Here is a 21,740-nt window from a genome sequence, read left to right on the forward strand (position 1 = left end):
AAAATTAATTGTAAAAAGCCATATAAACAAATGAGAATTTATTCAACCTCACTGGTAATCAGCAAAATGAAAACAGCAAAATAATTTGCCATCTGATTGGAAATAATATGCAGTATAGCAAGTATTCATTGAAAAAATATATATATTTGATTGCCTGCTTAATGCCAGGAAGTAATCTAGGTACTAGTGAAATAATACAGATAAAAATCCCTGCTTTCAGGATGAATTGTTATAAAATTGAAAATAATTAAATATCTATGTAAAGATAAATGGTTAAAATTATGATACATCCGTGTCATGGAACACTAGAAAACATTTAAAAATATAATGTGGTAAAATAATTATGTACTGATGCAGGTTAGGGAAGCCAAGGAACTGTTAATTGATAAAAAATCTAAATATGGAACAGCAAGTTCAGTATTGTCCCAATTATACAGAAATAAAACAATTTTTAAAAATCCTTATTTCTCTCTATGTAATCTGCATAATCTTGGTCATCTTGAGCCCTCATTTGGAAACAGGCTCAGCAAAGGATCCCATTCCAAGAAACAATTCTTTTGTGGCCAAAGATAATTGAAAGCAATGTGGGTCTTTTACTGCACTTCCTGAGCACACTGCCAAAAGTGTGACACCTACAAGCCTTAAAAAGGTTCTTCTCTATCTCTCAGTTCCAGTTATCTCCCTAAAAGTCTTAGGGAGCTGCTCTCCAAAAAATATCCCTCTTCTTCCTCTCTTCTTTCTCCCTAAAAGTCTTGCCTAAACCCAGTAGGATTGATCTGTTGTTTTTTCTGTTTCTTCTGTCTTCTTGACCTATTATTTTCTCTCTCTCATCTTCTCCTTTAATTCGATATAAATTTGCTGGCTTCCTCAGATTCCCTCCCCTTCTTCCCGGAACTCTTTATCTTCATAGGCATTTTAAAGACTCAGGACTTGAGAACTAATTGGTGGTGGGAGGAGCACAACTGGAGAGGGGGAAAAAAAAATGAACTTGTTATACCAATAATTGAAAAGAGCAGAATAAAAATATATACATACATTATGGACACAACGATGGAAAACGGATGACTTAAATCGTTTTATGGAAAGAATAAAAACACCGAAAAGAAGTGCACTTTAATGTTAACAGATTATCTTTGGATTATTTTTCTATGGCCAGTTTTCCCTCCCTCTTTGTATTTTTTTTTTTGGCATGTTCTCAATTATTTATTATAATGTGCATTTTATAATAAATAGACTTAAAAATGGGCATACCTTAAGAAATTTGATAATTGGGTGGGTCCCAGCTTGAGTCTACATTTCTGCTCATGTCTAGATTCATTTATATCTCGAGTTTACTTGCCTGGGAGAACAAGAAGCCTCCAGACATGGCGAGAACTCACTGTAACAAAAGGGGATGCCAGAAGATGGGTTTTTGTCTCGTAACTTTGCAGATGACCAAAGGAGCAAACCATCCGAACACTATGTGGGGTCTGCCTCTAGACCACTCCATATTTAAGCCCCGAATTCAAGGGTGAGAGTTTGAAGAAAACCTGAATAAACTGGTTACACTAAAACATTCTGTTAGCCCCTGAGGTAAAAGGAATAAAGCATTGGTCTTTGATACATATTTTAACTCAAAAGGGTAAAGGAGCCCTTGCTTCTTCTATGTGGACCACAGCTTGGCTTGAGTGGTTTGAGGGCTCCAGAGAACACCTGTGCAGTTTGACGCCTCATAGGCTACGGAGTATCAGGGATGGAGCTTTCTAGAAGGCAAGTGACAGCAGGTGCAGTCCACCTAGCTTCTCAGGCGGTCAGTGACTCAACAGTGGACATCAAACAGTGGATATCTCCTATAGCAGGGGGAAGAAAAGGACAGGGTTATTTAGAAGCACATCTGAGGTAGCACTTGGTAAGGGACAGGAATATTGGGGGAATAAAGCATCCTTTTCCAGAAAACTTAAAAGCATGACATATGACAAATGGGAAGACTGTTTCTTACCTCTCCTCTAAACACCTCAACTCTAGTCTTACAGAACACACACTTCTCAAAAACTCCTCTTCCTACATTTTCAGCTTTAAAAAAATTTTATCGGAGGTATGTTATTGGGAAGAAAGATGATATAAAATATAAATATAATCTTATAAATTTTTATGATGCTTCTATTTGCAGAACAGACAGCGTGGGACTAACATGACTTTTGGCTAGCCAAATGTTACATTTTACCAATTATGTCCAAGAGATCACTGGATGCACATTTACATCCAAATTACTGGGCAGCAGGACTTTACTATATTTATTGTGATCCCTGGAAAAGAGTTTGTTGAGCTTGTTTACATATCAAGAGATGACAGTTTAAATTATTTTTGTATTCTTGCCCTTCATTTATATGGACAATCAAGAAGTATCTCTAGTAGATGAATACAGTGCAATGGCCTATGTAAAGAATGCAAAGCATATGCATATGTGGTCTAACTGTATATCTGACAGATTTGAGACTCTTTTTAACTGAATAACTACTGTTATTTCTGTCATTAGCAATTTAGCTTTCCAGGCATTGCAGGTTTACAGGTGCAATGGCCTCCTGATTTTTCTAAAGCAAAAAGTTGCTCTTCTTTGTCAGGCAAGACATTTCTACTGAAGTGATCTCCCTTCCTCATATAAAATTAAAAAGGTTGGATTTTTCTAAATGTTTTGTCTTTAACACTTGAACACTTTGATTTGAAATGATCTTGGCCTTGTAAAGTGTCCTCACTAAATGGTTAGTTTTTCTTTTTTCTTTGAACCAGTGCAAATATTCTACAGCACCTGGTTCTTTGAAAAGCAGACTCCAAGCCATACCTACAAGTTGGCCTACAGCCAAGAAAGTAAGTCTTTTTTGTGCCTGTTTGTGGTCAATCATGCATTGTAAAATTTATCAAAAGTGTGTGAAAACCTTGTTTTTCCTATTTTTTTCTGATGACTCAGATCAGTGCTTTCATATCTAGATTCTTTTATATTTCTTGTTTCTCATCATGTTCATTCAGAAGTTCCAACATTTGTATTTCTATATTCTGTCAGCTTTCATCTTGAAACATACACACAGCAATATGCTCTGAATCATAAAATTCTGCCTTAAATCCCAACACTTAAAAAACATTTTCAATATAGATTTACCTGCACTTCTGTTCCCATTTCTATTTAGTACAAATTTACTCATTTTAAATTCATTGGCACTTACGAAACATGAAATTTATTTTATCTGTCAGGAAGAGTTTGGCTCCAAGAAGCAGAAAAATCATTGCCAAGTGGCTTAAACAATAACAACATTTAACATCTCCTGCATGAATGTGAAAAGTATGGTGACTCCAGGGTTAGTTGAATTAGTAGTTCAGTAATGGATCCAAAGATTTAGGTTATTCTCATTAGTTTGTTCTGCCATTCTTTTCTTTTAAAACAGTTTAGGCGGACCACAGTGGCTCAGTGGCAGAGTTCTTGCCTGCCATGCCAGAGATCTGGGTTCGGTTCCGGGTGCCTGCCCATGCAAAAAACAAAACAAAACAAAACAGTTTATAAATCCATCAATTGTAATAAAAGCCATCAATTTTCAGTGTACAGTTTTATGAGTTTTGATTAGTATGTAATCGCCACCGTAATCAAGATACTGAACATTTCCATATTCCAAAAAGTTCTATGCCTTCCTTTGCATCATTCCATTCCCCAACCTAATTCCTGGCACTATCATATAACAGGAGTCACACAGCATGTATTCTTTGCTGTCTTCTTTCTTTCCCACAGTATCATGCTTTTGAGATTCATCCAGGTTGTCCCTGTGTCAGTAGTTTTTTCTTTTTTTGCCAAGTGGTATTCCATTTATTACATTGTACGAGAGATAAACCATGCTGTTTATTCATTCACTAGTTGATGGGCACTTGGGTTATTCCAGTTTGGGGCTTTTATAAATGAAGCTGCTATAAACATTCATATAGAAGTCTTTGTGTAGACATAGTTTTACACTTCTCGTAGGTAAATACCTTGTAATGGGATTATTGGTCATATGTTAAGTATATGTTTAACTTTATAAGAATAGTCTACTGGTTTTCCAAAATGGGAGTACCATTTTGGATTCCCAACAACAATGAAAGAGAGTTCCAGTAACTCCACATTTTTGCTGGCACTTGGCATTTTACCAGTAGTATTTGAAGAACAAAAGGTTTTAGTTTTGGTGAAGTTAATTAATCAATACTGTCTTTTAAGTTCCTTCTTTTTGGTGTTACTTTCTAAGAAATCTTTACCGAAGACCACAAGGATTTTCTTCTAACTTTTCTACCAAAAATGTTATAGTTTTAGCTCTTAGATTTAGGTGTATGATTAATCTTAAGTTAATTTTAATGAGGGCTATGAGTTAAGAGTTGGCATTCGTAAAGGGGAATGGAACCACCATAATTCATTCATTCATTCATTCAATAACAACAACAAAAATGGTGAATCAGCTGTTTTAATTTGTCAGTGCTACTGGAAATGCAATATACCAGAAACAGGTTGGCTTTTAAAAAGGGGCCTCATTAAGTTACACATTTATAATTCCAAGGCCATAAAAATGTCTAAACTAAGGCATCCAGATAAAGTTACCTTGACACAAGACAGGCTGCTCTGTGAAGGCACATGGATGGACTCTGCTGGTCCTTTGGCTTCTGGTTTCAAACAGCTTCCCCAAGGGCATTTTCTTTCTGCATCTCCAAACATCTCTGTCTGTGAGATGCAGCACTAAGCTTCTTCCAAAATGGTTCCCTCTTAAAGGACTCTAGTAAACAAACCACCTTGAATGGGTGGAGACACATTGGAAACCATGGAAACCACTTAACCAAAAGTTCCTACCCCCAACTGGGTGGGCCAGATCTCCATGGAAACAACACTCTAAACGATATTGAATCAGGATTAAAGAACATGGCTTTCCTGGGGTACACAACAGTTTCAAACCAGCACAAGCTCCATTCTAAGGGTTTGAGACACAGTAATGACCAAAATAGGCAAAAAAATGTTGCCTGGCCTCATGGGCATACAATTTGCTGGAAAAGATAAACAACAGACAAAACAAATAAGTAAATTTATAATATATTGTTATGTGGTAGTGACTCCTACGGTAGAAAAAAGGGAAAGGGGGATATGAATTACTGTGGGGTAGGTTGAAAATGAGATTGGGTGGTCAGAAGTTCTCACTGAAAAGCTGACTTTAAAATAATGACCTCAAGAAAGTGATAGAGTTGACCTTCTAGATACAAGATTGAAGGGCAGTTTAGGGAAAAGGAAAAGTCTTGTTCTTGTTGAGAACAGCGAGGGGACCACTGAGAGTAATAGGATATGGGGACGAGGGTGTCGCAGAACATGTAGACCATTGTATGTGTTCTCAATCAGGCACAACTGTGACAAAATTTGGCAATGTCTGTAAACATTGGGGTTGGAGGGTATTACTGGCATCGAGTGGATAGAGCGATAACATTCAGGAGGGTACTGCAATTATCCAGGCAAGACATGTAGCTTGGACCAGGATGTTAGTAGCAGGAGTAGTGAAAATGGTGGATTCTGGATATATTCTGAAGGTTGTTTAGATGGGATTGACTAATACACAGGATGTATTTGGCTAGAGCTGGAACTGCATTTTCCCTGAAGAATGTGACCTGAGGTCACTGAACAGATTTGGAATCGAAGAACGCCAACATGGACAGGCAACCAATAGCATCTACTGCATCTATACCTTTGGGAATAAGAATGGGCATTGCTGGGTTAGTAACGGACTACTTTAAAGAGCAAAACTATTCTAAATATGGTCTAAGTTCTTTAAAACGCATCTATATCCACACCAAGCATCTAATGCTTTTTCTTTTCCTCTTTTTTTGTTTATAATGTCTTCTCATGCAATCTTTTATTTTGGCGATAGGGGCAGGAAGTCCTAACTCCTTATGCCATCAAAGTCATAAAAGGACTCTGATTTTCCTTTCCCTATTTGCATCTCAAGAGATTACCAACTCTTCCTAAGTAGGATACTGGTGTATCATTTAATAGTTTTCTATTTGTGAAGTCTAAAATATTTTAAAGCTTTCTAAATCCTTATCATTGTGTTAAGAAACTGCTTAATATCTTTCTCTCACTTAATCCTCATAAGGCTATTTCCATTTTGAAGACAAAAAAAGCAAAGTTTTGTAAAGTTATTGCATTCCCCCCCCCCCCCCCCCCCCCGCCCCAAGATTATCCAAATGATAAATGGCATTACTAGCTCCTGGTTCTCAAAGGCCCTGCTACTTCTGCCACTCCTCACTCTCCAGTGGGTGCGGTAAGCGTGACTCGTTGCCTCAAGTGCTCGGTCAGTACCAAATTATTCGGAAGCTTCTGTTACTCAAGTAATGGTGCAGAGGACCTAAAATTCGTGCCACACAAATGCACGTGGTCGTTCCACTCCTGACTGATGTGATGACTCATCCTCCAACCTCTCTGGGTGCGGCGGGGTGGATGGCGATAACAGCATCCCATTCCCGATTTGGACCGGCCACTCCCGCTTCTCTTCTGCCCCGCCCCGGGCTGACAGAAAAGCGCCAGCTGCAGCCCGTCCGAGGCTCCGAGTGGGCAGGCGAGCCACGGCCCCCGCCGACAGGAAAGTTTCTCCGGCTTCCTCATGGGGTGGGCGCCCGGGCCGGGCCCCGCCTCCCCGCGGGATTGGTCAATCTTCGCGCGTCCTGGGGTTGTGCGGGGCGGGGCGGGGCGGGGCGGGGCTCGGGCATGTCCACGCCCGGCTCCCGGCTCCTCCGCCCACCCCTCGCCAAGCGCCGGGCCCTGGCCTAGCAGCCGTCCGAGCGAGGACCCAGGCCGCCTGGCCACTCTCGAGTTCCAGCCCTGCAGGTGTCGCTGCTCCCGCGGCTGTTTCCTTAGGTTTCCCTGCGCGGGTCGGGTGAAGAACGCGAGCGGCCGGGGAAGTTATTCCGGGAGCGGGTGGCGTTTCCCTCTTCGCGGGCCGGGAGAGGGCTTCGGGCTGGGAGTTGGTCCTGCGACGCCCGCGGGCGTGGTGGTTCGGGTCCCAGCAGGCCCGCCGGTCCGGCGGCCGCCGAGGAGGGGCCGGGCAGGGCGGGCTGGGGCCGGGGTTCCGCGGAGGCCCCGGGGTCAGTGGCCTAGGCCCGCCCGGAGCCCAGCCCTTGCCCCAGTTAAGGTCTCTGGGTACCGGTATGGCCCCGGAAGCTCGTGTCTAGCGCTCTTCATCACAGTTCCGGGAAATAAGAAACCCAGAAGCAGAAGAGACACTGGGCTCAGTGCCTGGCCTTGAGAGGAGGCTGCCCCTGGGGAAATGAACTGGGGGTCCACACCGGGACGTGCATTGTAGAGGCGGGATCTCTTTTCAGGTCTCAAACTCGGGCGCCACTAACGTTCTTTAAAGACTAGGTTTTAAATCGACAAATGTATGTAAGACACCAGTATTCGAGATGAACTCCTCCAAAACTTATCTTACTTTATTATACCCCCCCAACCATGGCTCACCATCTGTACTCCTAGGTTTTATTGCGTTCCTATCAGGAGGAGGACGGGTGAATATTGTTAAGAACTTTGGCTGTGTGTTCCTTAGCTGCACCTGGGATGCTGCTGTTGTTGAGTAAAAGATAGCTGGGCACTGAATAAAAGTAGGGGGGATCAAATGGCAGAGAAACTTTTTCATGGGGAAGATGGGACAATTATACAAAGAGAACTTTACGTTAAATGTATCATATTAGATTAATTATGTTTTTGTGTAGTACATCTTTTATATATTATGTAGACAATAGTATTTAATAAATTATATTAGAATTAAATCTATATCACAAATATTGGAATATATACGGTCTTTAGAAATACAGCATCCAAGCTACCTTCACATTTAAATTAGTTTTATCATATATGCTAGTGGTTTTTTTTCTCCTGAAGAACTCTTCCTCCTTAAAATCCCACGTAGTGAAATTCACTAGCCTAGGTGCAATTAATTGATTAAAAGTATATGGCTGTGCTATGTAGAGTACTCTTTTTGTTGAAAGTCCAGTAATACTCTGTAAGGCAGGGCAACTTTCACTTTGATGAGAATAGGCAGGGAAAGAAGTGAGAGAAAAGACAAGAAGGTGAGAGAGTAATCTACCAGCCCTAGAACTGCTCAGTGACCTATTACTCTTCTAACTTATTCATCCATGAATATTGCTCCCTCATTTAACAAATACTTATGGAATACCTGCTCGGTGTTACATACTTTGCTTAGGGGTGACGTGCATTGCCATTGCACAGGTCTTCCCAATCCTAGTGAGTGAGATCTTCTGACCTCCGATTCTTAGCATTTTAAGAGAAAGGAATATTTGCATGTATATGAGATTTATTTTCTCTGTCGTTGGATATGGCTAGCTCATTGTTTCTCAGTGTATTTTGCACTGTTAAAATGTACTATAGACTCCCTAAATAAACCTAGGGAATGTTGGCTTAAGTGAAACTCAGCAGGTCTTATTTTTATTTTGTTTTTTTAATATCAGTACTTTTTAGCTTTCAGTACTGCAATGATGGTGAGCTTTAATTGGAATACAAAGTGTAGGCTTTCCCCAGCTGAATTGACCTCAGAACCCTAATCTGGAAAAAGTGCACCATAGACGACACTTTGGAAAATGTGTTTTAACTCTAAAGCACTTTTTTTGTTTGTTTTTGTGTTTAATCACTTATCCCATCCCTTTTGCCAACAGAAGTGATGCCACAGAAAAGAAGGGAGAAATATAAACTTCCCGTCGCACTTCCAGAAGGCATGGTTCTGGATGATACAGAGGGAAAACAATGGATGCTGGGCAAAATGATTGGCTCTGGAGGATTTGGGTTGATTTATTTAGGTAAGTAGAACCAGAAAATTACCAAGTATTCTTATATATGTGATTGTAATTGTGTTTATGTAATAATGTTTTAAAACCTGAAGCTTTGAAGTAAAGGAAAATTCCTAAGTGTATTTAATTAAATAACAGAAGGCAGTTAATGCTTAGTAAAATATCTGGGTCAAGATATATGTGACCTCACTCCTTGTTCTCCATGTTTTTCTGACTGATTCCTAGAAATCTTTTCAGAGCATAATTACACAATCTATCAGGTAAAACCTTAATGCTCTTTTTTGAGAGTTTGTTTTCCTGGAAGCATTGTTCACAAATTGCAACTGTATAAATATAACTACTTTCCACTTGCGATTCTTAATCATGAATATTTAAGTAATGCATGGGCCTAGTTTTTTTTTTAACTAAACTCACTTAGAGAATTAAGTCTTAATGCTCTGAATGTTTGGAATGAATTAACTTCCTTTCTGTGTGTCTAGAGTGCTACTTGTTATACGCCATCCCGGGGATAGTTGAGAAAATAGTCAAATCAGTTTCTGTGCTCTTTGGTACAGATAGTTGAGAATTGACTGAGAAAACCCAATGTACTTTTTTTACACTGCAGGTTAAAAGGATCATTCCTGGCTACCTTAAATCCGTGGTGAAATGAAAGGGGGGTGCGGTAGGTTATCCATTAGGTGATGGGATTTAATTAATAAAATAAAAATATACTAGTGATTTGAAAGAATTTTTTCCTCAAGAACAGATTCTCTTAAACATTGATTCATGATATCTTGTTCTGTAGGAGATTATGAGGTTTGTTAAAAGACCTCCATTGGCGGAATCTTGGGTTCTCTATTGAACATTTCAAACAGATTTATTCCATGGATTGTGAAGGATATAGCTTCTCTTCTGATAAAATTAAGACTATGGTTTTGAACAAATGAGTGACTCATTTGTCAGTAAGCAACTGTTTATTAATCACCTTGGCATCCAATCTACTTGGGAAGACAAGATCAAAATAAAAATTTGTGTGTTTCCCCATTTAAAGGTTTTGAACTTTCTTGGAAAATGCCGTGGTTCTAAGTGCTAGATTGAGTGGCATAGGCAGCACTTTCTAGTAGAAATGGAATGCGAACCACGTTTGTAACCTAAAATTTCCTGGTAGCCGCATTAAAAAATCTAAAAAGAAACGGGTGAAATATATTTTAATAATATATATTATTTAATCTAATATATCAATAATTATTATCATTTCAACATTATCAGTATAAAAGTGAAATGTTTTACTTTCCTTTTCTTTCCCCGTACAGTCTTCAAAACCCAGTGTGTATCAAGCCGTGTTTCAAGGGCTCATTTGCCACATGTGATTAGTAGCTACCATAGTTGCTGTCTTTTAGTAGATACTGAATTAGTGAAGATAAAAACCATGAAAGTATTTGGAGTCCACAGATAGGATAATTCCCTTTTGAATAAGATTTGGTTGAGACTTTGAATTAGTGAATTGTCTTTTGTAGCAAACAGTGAAGATCTCTGGTATACTGCCCTGACTTGGTCTGAGTTATGGAGTTGAATACACTATTTCTGATGGGACTTAGCTGTAGTCTTGAATATCACTTATACTTTTTATCACTTATACTTTTATTTTTCTGATGGTTGAGTTATAAATGTCAATATTATATCTATAATCATTTAAATTTCAGATACACTGCTTTGGCAGACAGTTCATCAGTATATGTTGCCTAAGGCTGAGAAGAAATTAGCAGTTATGTTTGATTCATTGTGCATATATGACTATTCTCTACCTTTGAAATCAATAGTCACGGTCTTTCTGTAATAAGGAGCAAAGGGGAAGAGGCAGAGAAGTTTGGTATTTGTTGTCCCTTTCTCTCTCTCGTTTTTACTTTAACACTCCTTAGGGTCATAACAGCTCCATTTCGTAGGAAGCAACAGATATTTGCTGTTGACTTGGAGAAATAATGTGCTTGTAATACAAATAGTTATAGGAGGGAAAAGAAAAGTATGCATGTGAGAACAAAGTCAAGGCTCTTTGCATAGAAAAGAGAGGGCAAAAAAGGAAGAAAGGAAAGTGGTTTAGGGGAAGAGAAAAATTGCTGTCTTTTGGTATCAAATAAATGAAAAAGTTTCTAAAACTCCAGAGAAGGAACAAGAGCTGAGGTTTTTGAGTTCTGCTTTAATGCTAGGTATAGAGCAAAGTAGGAGAGAATCCTAAATAAAAGCATGGATTTTATTGTTAGGTAAAACTGCTTTGAATCATGGCCTGATTAAGCTGCTTACAAACTGTTTGCCCTTCAGTTAGTTATTTAACATTTGGAGTTAAGTCTCTGTGTATTGGACCAATGAAAGTTGCAGTGATTGAATGAGATTATGTCTTTAAAACACATTGAACTTGGTAAGCACTCTGTACAATTTAATTAATTAATTAAAAATTTCCCATCCTCAGTGATAGTTGAATTCTAGGTTCGGTGTATCTGGTGCCACAGGAGGTTAGGATGATGACAGACATCTGTTGAAGAGATTGTGATGGATTGTGTAGATTTAGCTTCTATTATGGTAAAACTAAGAGCATATAAGGATGTCAGTAGATGTTACTACATTTTACTTACCAACCTCTATTATTTCCCCTAAAATTTACTGTAGTGGCTGTGATGGCATGATGAAGCGTTCTCATCTTAGCTATATCTTGCTTTAGGTTTCAAAGATGTTGGGTTTCATAAATTGATTATAATCCTGAAAGGCCAAATTATAAGATATATTTTATTCAGATTTCTTTGAAGGATAATAATATAAATAAAAATAGAAATAATTTTTCTGTGGAAGTTTTGTTTGGTATAGAGATGACCATTTAACATCTTTGCAGAATCCAACACAGAGGAAATACTCTGTTATTTGCCTGAGAGATCAGTGCCAAAGTGGGATACTTATCCCACTCCAGCCAGTTTTTTTGGGGCCCTTTCATCATTATAAATGACACCCTTAGCTCCAGCCTGTAATCCTCCAGATGAGTACCCTTAGCCACAATGGAAAGTTGAGACAATGTAATTAGTATCATGTCATCTAAAAGAATCGCTGCATCTTTTATTGATAGTAAATCAAATAATTAACTATGGTAGAGCCCTTTAGATATCATCATTTATCCTTAGATAGAGATTACATGTTTAGACTTCATCCAGGTAACTGTCATAAATTTTGTGGGTCACGCTCTCAAATTAACCTAATTTTATACTTTAGAAGAAGGAAACTCCCTCTTTTTTTGGTGGGAGAGTTAGCTAGGATTTTTAGAAATTATCAAAGCTTAACTCCTTTGTTTTACTGATAAGAAAACAGATTTCTGTTTATGAAGAAATAGAAAAAGTTATTTGCCTGATTTTATTTTTTTGAGTTAGCTGTAATGGATCAGTTTTTCAGATAGACTGAGTAATCTTCAAAAGAGCCCAATGATAATAATAGCAACAAAGTAGAGTATTAGAATACATATTGATTCATTACACATTGAAGTATTAAGCATTACTTTGAAAGTGCCTTATAGAGAAGGCTTTTAGATAAGCAGTTAACAATAAAAATTATGTTACCACTCTCATAGTTTCTGGGAAATTTTGCAGATGATACTGTGGAGTTGAAGAGAAGGAATTAAAAAAGAAAATAAAGATAATTTGTACTAGAAAGTATAGTATACATGGTTAGTTCTCAAATGAAGGTGTACACATTAAGTCAAGTAGACTCAAAAGTGCAAGAAATCACTTGGAATTTTGGATTTTCATACAATTATTGGATCTGTAAACAAGAAATAAAAGTCCTTAGAAGATACCTTTCAATTTTGTGTGGACCACTGCACATAGGTTATTCATTTTGAGTTTTTAAAAGAGATCACAGTGTTTATCTACCTCTGTTGAAAAATCTGAATATTTAAGAAAGTTTCTATTAAAGTTTCTTTTAAGAAGGTTTCTGTGAAAAGGGAGAATATGTACAAAGGGTAACCTTTGTTTGTATTTTTCATTTTTTAAATTTCTGATATTTTTAACATTTTATATTATAATTCCTCATTTTCAACATTACTCTTAAACTCTTGCCTTAAGGGAAGGTTTATGAACTACTCCGTTCTTCAGTGCATTTATATGCTGTGTCTCTTCCACTGAACTTGTTACTATGCTGTAACTATTTACAGTGGTCAAGATTTTTTTATTTAAAACCTATTGCTATAGGATAACTTCATGAAATGAGCTCACCTCTGTTACATGATAAAAGAATTCTCAGCTTTTGAGAGCTTCTGGCTTCCTTATGAAATATGGATATACTTCTGCTTCTGAAGTGTTTTAGGTTTTTCTTGAGACGGGGAATAAGAGGAATAAATAGTAGGAGGGATGGTCCTTCTTTAAGACGCAGTAAGTAATGTGTAAGTTTATAAAATAGAAGAAATTTGATTAAAAGCTCAAATGAAGTTCACCAGAAATTAGCCATTTGGATGGTCATAATTTGTCTATCGCCCACACATAACAATGATACAAAGTTGCTTTTGGGTATTATATTGCTGAGAGGCCTAATTTTGTAATCAGTGCTTCTTCAGAATGTTTGTCCTCCTAAATCTATTATTTGGATTGAGCTTTTCCCAAACACTGATAGTAGTAGTCTATGTGAAAGAGTATTTTAGGAGAAATGGCAGCAAACTCAGCAATTGTTTTAAGACAAATGTTGAAGACTTCTATTGTTTCCAGTTTCCTAGGTAGACTTATCTTTTCTTTAAAATCTCCAATCAAGTAATACTTCAGGAAAAAGATTCCATAGAAAGATTGAGTAAAAAGATTCCATTGAAGGCCAGAAACATCTACAGATGCAATGTGATCCCAAGCAATGAAGCATGTGGCCCTTCATTGGCATTATATGATAACAGGAGGATCTTCTGGCAGAAGAGCTGACTTTTGCTGCGTTCTGCATGCTGCCCCTCCAAACCCATCTTTGATTGGCACCTATGCCCTATTGAAACTGGCATCACACCTTCTGAATGGGCACACTGCCAGGCTAGCAGATGGGTATGGGCAAAAGCATGCCAGAAACCCAGTATGTGCATCAAGTTTAAGTATCAGGGGCCCAAACTCCTATCCAGGGATGTAAAAACTGCAGTCTTTTGAGTGTTTTTTTTTGTGCTTAAGGTTAAAGGACATGCCATTTCTACTCTAGCTTAGAGGCTGATTAATTTTGAAAGTCAAACAAGCGTTCCTGTGGCTGTGTCAGGCAAAACTCTGTCTTTGGTGAATGAGAATTACTACTTCGCGTGGGGAAGAGAAAGTATTGTAATGAAGTTTCCAGTGAGAGATACTCTCCTGCAAGTGCCTTCAGCACTTAAGCAGCATGCATTCAGTGGAGATGAATATTTCTGTTCTCCAACAGAGCCAGGTGCAGTCAAAGCCAGATCTTCAACCTGCTGCAGTAAAGAACCCTAAATTTAGAAAGGGCAGGCAAAGTTTGGAAGAACTCCTAGGTGGCAGCTCTTTTCACTGTGAGCTGATGAGGCCTCATAAAAGTGTGTAAAGGAGATGAAAGAAAAACTCTGAATAAAAAACTTTAGAGTACTTCAGCCTGAAACAAAAAGATCTTTAAGAAACAAAAGGAAAAAAGTTTAGTTCTTTCTTCTCAGTCTAGATGATGTTCTTCTGAATTTTATGTAAATAAAACCTTAGTTTGCTAAAATTTTAGGACCAATTTAATGCATAAGTAACAAAGCTTCCTATTCTTACGTTTGTTTCGTTGAATGTCTATCATGTATATAAACTTAGCTTCTGAATAATGGATTTTGCATACAATTGAGTTCTAAACATCATATTCCTTATGATCATCTCACATGTACTGCAGAGCTGAGCTGAAACAAAGAGGGCATCATTCCTTCTGATCACTTTGATCACATCCCCTAAATGCTCTTAAATTAACAGGAAAGCCTGTAAGACCAGCTGTGGCCAAGAGAAGCTTTTCCTAATCATCTTATAGCCATTGCTTTTTCTTTTCCACTGTGTAAACTTTATCTATGCAACAGATTCCATGAGACCATTGTGAATACTTCAGCGTATTCAAAACATATAACTGCCACAAATTAAACTACTAAAACTAAAGCTGGTGCATTGTAACTGCCAAGTAAAACTGGCACATCCCTCTGTCAGACTGCAGGAGAGTATGCCATACAGTCCTCAGAAAACACAATTCATCCAGAAGCACTCTTGTCACTTGTTCTGATATTAAACCAGAGAAAGTGACATTAATTAAAGAAGTGACACGAGCCAACAAAGGCAATGAAATTCTAAGCTTTGGCTCAGTTGCAGACCTTAATCCAACCTGCTATGCTTAGGTATTATAGCCATTTCTAAAGAGTAGCTAATGTGGCTACTGGAAAGTAGCGTCTCCTCCTTTTATCTTCCCACTCTGAAACATCATTTTCAAGCAATTAACATTTCATAACCAGGATTAGACTAACCAGTTGGTGTACTGGTGGTCATTGCAGGCTTCCCAAAAGAGTAGTGTGATGGCATGTGATGCATTTTCTGTACTTGGTAACTGCATGAGATGGACCACAACTAAAGGCACAGTTGGCCTTACAGAGTAGGCCTTACAAAAAGGCTAGCACAAACAGGGCAGGGTACCTAGACTTGGTAAACTGGAAGCTAGGATGATCTGTTGCCAGGATTGGTTATGAAAGTAAATGGTTGCTGGTAAGCCAGTTCTAACATGCTAAAGAGGTAAGCCGAAAGTATCCACATCCTTTCTTTCTTTGTTCCCATAGAGTTCTATAGCAGAGCTGATCCCATTGTTTTATTTGATTACTGTATCATATCCACCCCCCCCACTAGAATTTTAACTCCTTACAGGCAGTCTCTCAGAGTGCTTCAAACATGGCCCTGCATACTGTAGTTTTTAAAAAATTATTTGTTAAATTAACTCTAGAACTAGTATGTTGTGAAAAAAAATTCCCAATAAGTAGGTAGAATAAGATTGAATTTCATGTTCTATCTGCTGTAATATGTGTTTGTATGTAAACCACTGTACTGCTGGATTTGGAGGCATTGTTTTGCATATGGGGGTATTGACTGGATAGAAATATCTATTCATTCTCTTTTTAAAATACAAGAGGCCATATACTTGATCCACAAATTGTAGACTTTATCGGGAAAAGTCTATTCTGCTAGAACACACTATAGGCAGGTTCAAAAAATGGACATTGTGTTAATACTAAACAGTTTTGTGTTTAGAATGAAACAGTTCTGCCGAGTAGCATTTCACTGAAGTAGATCTAATAGCAAGTACGAACTTCTGTGGGGAAAAGGATGGCATTTACGGTTAAATGAATTGATTTATGGGCATATAATATACATAAGAAGTCAGCTTTTCAAAGAATGTAAACATAACTTTAACAGAAAATGAATTATTGTATTTCTTTTAATCCAAGTCTGTGAAAGGTTTCGTTAAGGGGTTTGGACATAAGCTTTTGCTATGGTTTCTGAGCTTATGCATTTTATATTTGAAATTGGGAAATTTCCATCTAGGTAATTAGTCATGAGGGTTTATGTGCATTTTTCATATCAGGCAGACAGTGGCTTCAAAGCGACAGCAATGCTGCAAAGAAGCAAGAAAAGAAGGCCAGAGTTGACATACACAGAGGCAAGACTGTTGGAAAAATCAACACGGTTTGCAAAATTAATCATTGAAAATATGTCAGTGTGCAGGAGACCATCCTTAATTTGCAATCCAAGTGAAAAAGTGTATTTAAATATGAGAGGAAGTATTATTGAGCCCAGCATGCTTGAGATCGCTTGTTTGACTAGCTCAGGATAGAGCTCTGAGAGGCAAGGCAAAGTTAAATGAACATTTATACATTTTACATCAAATGAAATATTCAGAGTATATTCGTGAATTGAAACTTTTTTCAGAACCCTAAATTTAATCAGCTGGAATTACTTTAAAAATGTCATTCTATTTAACTTTTGGGAATGATGAATTTGTCTTTTAATAGGGATGCTGTATTTTATCATGAAGATGAAACAAACTGTCTTTGGTTAATTATTCTCCAGAGATACTGGCCATTTTTCTCTCCTATGCTTAGTGAGGAGTGAAAAGACAGCTTCCTGCAAATTTATTTCAAGGAAGAGCGATTGGAAGCTCATTTGTGAAGGAGGTGCGTGGAGAACACAGCTTCCATTTGGTGTTTAGTGCCACCTAATGAAACTCTGAGAGGTAATATCGCTAAAGCACTATTGAGGAGGCCATAAGCACAGAACATTGAAAAATAAAAAAGAATGAAAGAGAGGGTCTAGTAAAGAGTAGTGAATGTGTCAAAAGTAGCTGTGGCATCTCAGTACTGCCTCAAAGAAAACCATTTTCATCATCAACTACTAAAATCTTTCACACAGTGTGTGCCATGCTCTGTGTAAAGGACTTTACATGCATTTCATTCAAACCTCCCAACCTAGAGGGAAAGATGTTAGGCCTAAGAGGTTGAACAGTTTGTCTTCAGGCCCCAGTTTTAGTAATTGTCTCCACCTGCATTTGAAGCCAAGACATTTTGCTCTACTTATTGATGCCCCTTGTCAAAGAACATTTTGAATTTGTTGCTAGCCAGAGAAAATAGTAGCAAATGACATGCTTATGACATGCTCATTTTGAAACTAAGGATGAAGTATGCAATTGATGATATCGGGGGCTAATTTAAGAAATCTGTTAGTGATGATGTGGTGCTAAAAATGGTGTCATTTCCCATTCTGATTGACAACTTGAGGTATAGAGCATCAATGATACGTTTTTAATATTAAGATCACCAAATCTTGAAAGAACATCTGATATTTATAGTAAACCTAATGTTACAAACTGGAAGAAATACGGTAAAAAATGTACTGTGCATTAGATCCAACAGTATTTTTTGTGGGATAAAAAGAAATGTGAAGAGAAAGATTTGATAGATTTTTATTATTTTTTAAAAATGAATTTTTCTAGTTTATAGGGACTTTACATATCTAAAGTCTAAAAAAACAACAGGAAAATCAAAAGAGGCCTCTTCTTTTAGTGGTAGAATGCTCGCCTTCTATGCGGGAGACCTGCGTTTGATTCCCGGACCATGCACCCCCCCTCCCCCAAAAAGGTCTCTTCTAAATCCCTATGCTATGTTTTTAATAGACATCATGTGGAAACAGTGTGCCTAAATACTGAATTATTCTTGCCCTTGCTTTTTCAATGGATGTTTTTTTAGAAGCACTGTTTTAAAAACTATGTCTTAGAGTAAAACAAATTAAAAACTTGGACAAGTAGAGTCTTGATAAAGAATATGTTCTCTTATAGAATTTGTTTCAAATACCAAATACTAAAATATTAATTTATAATTAAATTCTAGTTTTTGGAAAATGATTCACTTATTTCAGTATATTGTTATATAGTGTTAGGGATTTATTATACACCTATAAATGATTTTATGAAAAAATGTGACAGCATTTCATATAGAGGTAAATTCTGAAATGTTTTTATTGGAGAAGAGATATTTATTAGATCATTCAATACTAGTTTTTATGCTAGACTGTTTTTTCCTTTGGCGTATTTATTTAGTCAGGAAAAGAATAAACAAAATATAAATTATCAAATTAAAATTTAGGTTATTGAGCACTTAAACAGTGATTTGGCATTATTAATTTAAATTTCTGGAGAATATGAAGAAAAGCTATTCATTATACCTGATCTTGTGTCTGTTTAAAGATCAAGTATTAAATTTCTAACTTAGATATCCAGTGTCAGCTGTGAGTGTTACAATTTAGAATGGAGTATTAGTTATGTAAGCCTATCTTACAAAGTATTAGGAGAATACTAGAATGAAAAGTAGTAAAACACACTAGAAAATCCCAACATGTTACACATCAAAAAAAGTGAAAAGAAAACAAAGCATAGCTGTATATCCAATGGGCACATGTTGTTATGCGAGGAAAAGGGGAAGAAAAAAAACTACATAGACTTGAACAAATATAAATGTTTTGAACTTAATAGTTTGAATCTAGATTGAATGTAATATGAGGATCGCTACAAAAATAAGGTTTTATTGTTTTTATTTTAGTTCCCTCTGACCCCCAAATCTGTGAGATACTGAAAAAAAATTCATAAACATATAAATGCTCTAATGATACTGGATCATGGATAGAGGCTTTAGGGAAGGAAGATGTAGCTGAGCAAAGAATTAGTTGTACTACTTATAAGCAGGTAGAGCAAATCTAAGTCACAGAAAAAAATTACATAAAATGATAATCAAGAAGAAAAATTACCGGTTCTGTTATATATATAGTATATTTTTGAATAGTAAGAATGTCACATGAAATGGTAAAGACCTACAAAAAAAGAGACCATCATGCAGAACATAAGAAAAGTTCCCTTATTTGAAACTTAATTTTATTATGAATATTAGAAAGTGTTTCAAAAAAAGCAGGAGTGGAACTAAAGATTCTTACATGTTAGGTTTTTAAACCTAAAATGCAGAATGTACAATATAATTTAGAAAAGGAAGATCAAGAACTATTTCAGTCCTTATTCCTTAGGCTTTGAAAAATAAGAAGACTTCATGATATGGCTGTCATTAGAGTGTACTACTTGAACAAACTGAATATCTTTTAGGGCAAAGAAAGAAACATTTGAGGTCTCAGGAAACCTCAAATCACTTCATAACATTATTACAGAGATACAAATAGATTTGAGAGTATATGATTGAAAGATACTTAAAAGAGATAAATGAATTAAAATATTAAGAAAAGATTTGATCATATGAAGTAAAGCCAGTTTAATAAAAATTCTTGTTAATAACAAATGGAAACTATAAACAGAATTGTGTAATGGAATTCATATTTCTATATTAAAGTAATGAATTATGCTTTGGACAATAAAGGTTAAACTGAAAATTTACATTTCAACCTTTCAAGCAAGCTCAAAATACATTTAGTTAATAAAAATAATGAACACAGCTGAATTAGAGTTTAGCTGTGTTAAAAATGTTTGAAAAATAGATAGAGAGGGGTAATCTGCTATAAAATGAAATAAAATATAATGTGTACCACAACCAGTAAGTGATTGGTAAAGGAGAGCTAAGAAGAACAATAACAATATAAATGTATAGTGTGTTGGCTTGAAACAGAGTTGTTAATGTAATAACTAATGTAGTAAATAATGTTATTACATGAGCAGTCTGAATCCTTGTGTTAAAGAAAATTGTAGACAAAAATCCCATAGTCTGTTGCCAAAAGGGAAGTACTTAAAATTTAAGACATAAAGACACTAAACCTTCAAGGTTTTTCACATACATATAAGTAAAGAGTGAAGCAGGAAGTAGGTGGTTATGTATATTTTTTTAAGATTCTGTAGTAGAAATCATTAAGTATGCTAAGCGAGGGCATTATATAATAGTAAAAGGTTAATAAAGCAAAGTGAAAAAATGATAGAATTTTATTTGAACCAAATGCTGCTGTTCATTTTTATCCTTAAAAATGAGATAAGAAAATTCTAGCAAGACATTTAATAAGAACTTATTACATAACTGAAGATAATACAAACAATGACAAATTAGTAATTAGTAGGTCTTCACTCTGGTTTGTCTGGAACCCAAGTACTATATAGTTAGGGGAACCATCTCTGATCCCCCCACCCATGCATCCAGGATACATTCCATTACCAAAAGAGTTTGAAGATACCTCATTGTGCTACAATGATTAATAAGCTACAAAGTTGGATATGCAATAAATAATTTGGAGGGGGATTTAACATCGTTACAGAGAATAAACTATTTTTTTTTAACCTGTACAAGAACCCATTTAGAAAATACAATGTGTAAGAACCCATTTAAAAAATATGTGTGTAGTGATTTAATAAATATTTTTAAAAAAACGATTTTTATGATGTTGGAATCTGTCAATGGATGTAAATAATAGCTTCATCTTTCTTGCTTTGTTTTTCTCATTACCTGATATTTGAAGTCTACCTTCACTTTGAAATTTATGGTTCTCTTTTTTTGCATCTTCTCCCAAGTCTTTGTGTATTTATTTTCTACGATACTTTTGCCTTTTTGCCTCTATCTTGGCACTAAGCATATTCTACTTTGTATTATGCTTGTGAATCATATCTTTTTAAAATATTTTAAAAATTAATAAAAAAATTAACGTTCTGTGTGTGCGCATTTTATGTAATGACCACCACCGCAATTAAGATACAGATTAGTTCCATCACCTAAAATCTTCCTCATGCCATCCCTTCATTGTTACAGTCTCCCCCTACCTCTAAACACTGGCAACCATTGGTTTGTTTTCTATCCACTATAGTTTTGTCTGTCTAAGAATGTGCAGGATTACTATAAATGGAATCACAGTATGTAACCTATTGAATGTGGCTATTTTTTACTCAGGATAATGCCATTGATATCCATACAAGTTATACGTATAAGTGTTTCATTTCTTCTTTTTTTAATTGCAGAGTAGTATTCTATTGTATGGATGTACCAGAGTTTGTTTATTCTGCTGTTGAAGGACATTTGAATTGTTTCCGTTATTTGCTGATAATAAACAGCTGTATGAACATTTGTGTACAGATTTTTGTGTGAATGTGTGTTTTTTTTTAATTTAGGGAAAATACGTAAGAATGGTATTCCTAAGTTTATGTTTAACAACAACAACAACAAAAAGTTAAAAAAAAAAAAACCTTGCCAAATTGTTTTCCTGAGAGGCTGTACCATTTAACATTCTCATCAGCAGTGTGTAAAGGTCCACTTCTTCCATAGTCTTCCAGCACTTGGTATTGTCAGTATTTTTCACTTGAGCTATTCTAATAAGTGGGTAGTGGTGTCTCAGCATGATTTTAATTTCCATTTCCCCAGTGGCGAATGATGTTGAACATCTTCATGAGCTGTTTTGCTATCTGTATCTTCG

General features: G+C 36.4%; 1 protein-coding gene and 1 long non-coding RNA gene across 9 annotated transcripts in view; one reads left to right on the forward strand and one right to left on the reverse strand.

Annotated features, from left to right (window-relative positions):
* Positions 1–1,474: 1,474 nt before the first annotated feature.
* LOC143660855 (uncharacterized) lies at positions 1,475–6,242 on the reverse strand. The gene is made up of 3 exons (XR_013164285.1): positions 6,228–6,242; positions 3,198–3,491; positions 1,475–1,829 (listed from the first exon to the last, which is right to left on the reverse strand). It is a non-coding gene; the product is annotated as an uncharacterized LOC143660855 (long non-coding RNA).
* Positions 6,243–6,576: 334 nt separating this feature from the next.
* VRK2 (VRK serine/threonine kinase 2) overlaps positions 6,577–21,740 on the forward strand; it is a 129,236-nt gene continuing 114,072 nt past the window's right edge. For 4 of the 8 annotated variants that reach the window (XM_077134278.1, XM_077134283.1, XM_077134284.1 and 1 more), the window contains exons 1-2: positions 6,722–6,850; positions 8,692–8,832. In XM_077134278.1, the coding sequence (XP_076990393.1) occupies positions 8,697–8,832 (136 nt within the window). In that variant the 5' untranslated portion in view covers positions 6,722–6,850; positions 8,692–8,696. Of the gene's footprint in view, positions 6,671–6,721; positions 6,851–7,112; positions 7,402–8,691; positions 8,833–21,740 lie in introns of those variants that run through there. The other 4 variants (XM_077134280.1, XM_077134282.1, XM_077134279.1 and 1 more) reach the window with 4 other exon arrangements.

This window comes from Tamandua tetradactyla, chromosome 17 (assembly GCF_023851605.1).
Source record: "Tamandua tetradactyla isolate mTamTet1 chromosome 17, mTamTet1.pri, whole genome shotgun sequence".
Classification (NCBI taxonomy): domain Eukaryota; kingdom Metazoa; phylum Chordata; class Mammalia; order Pilosa; family Myrmecophagidae; genus Tamandua; species Tamandua tetradactyla.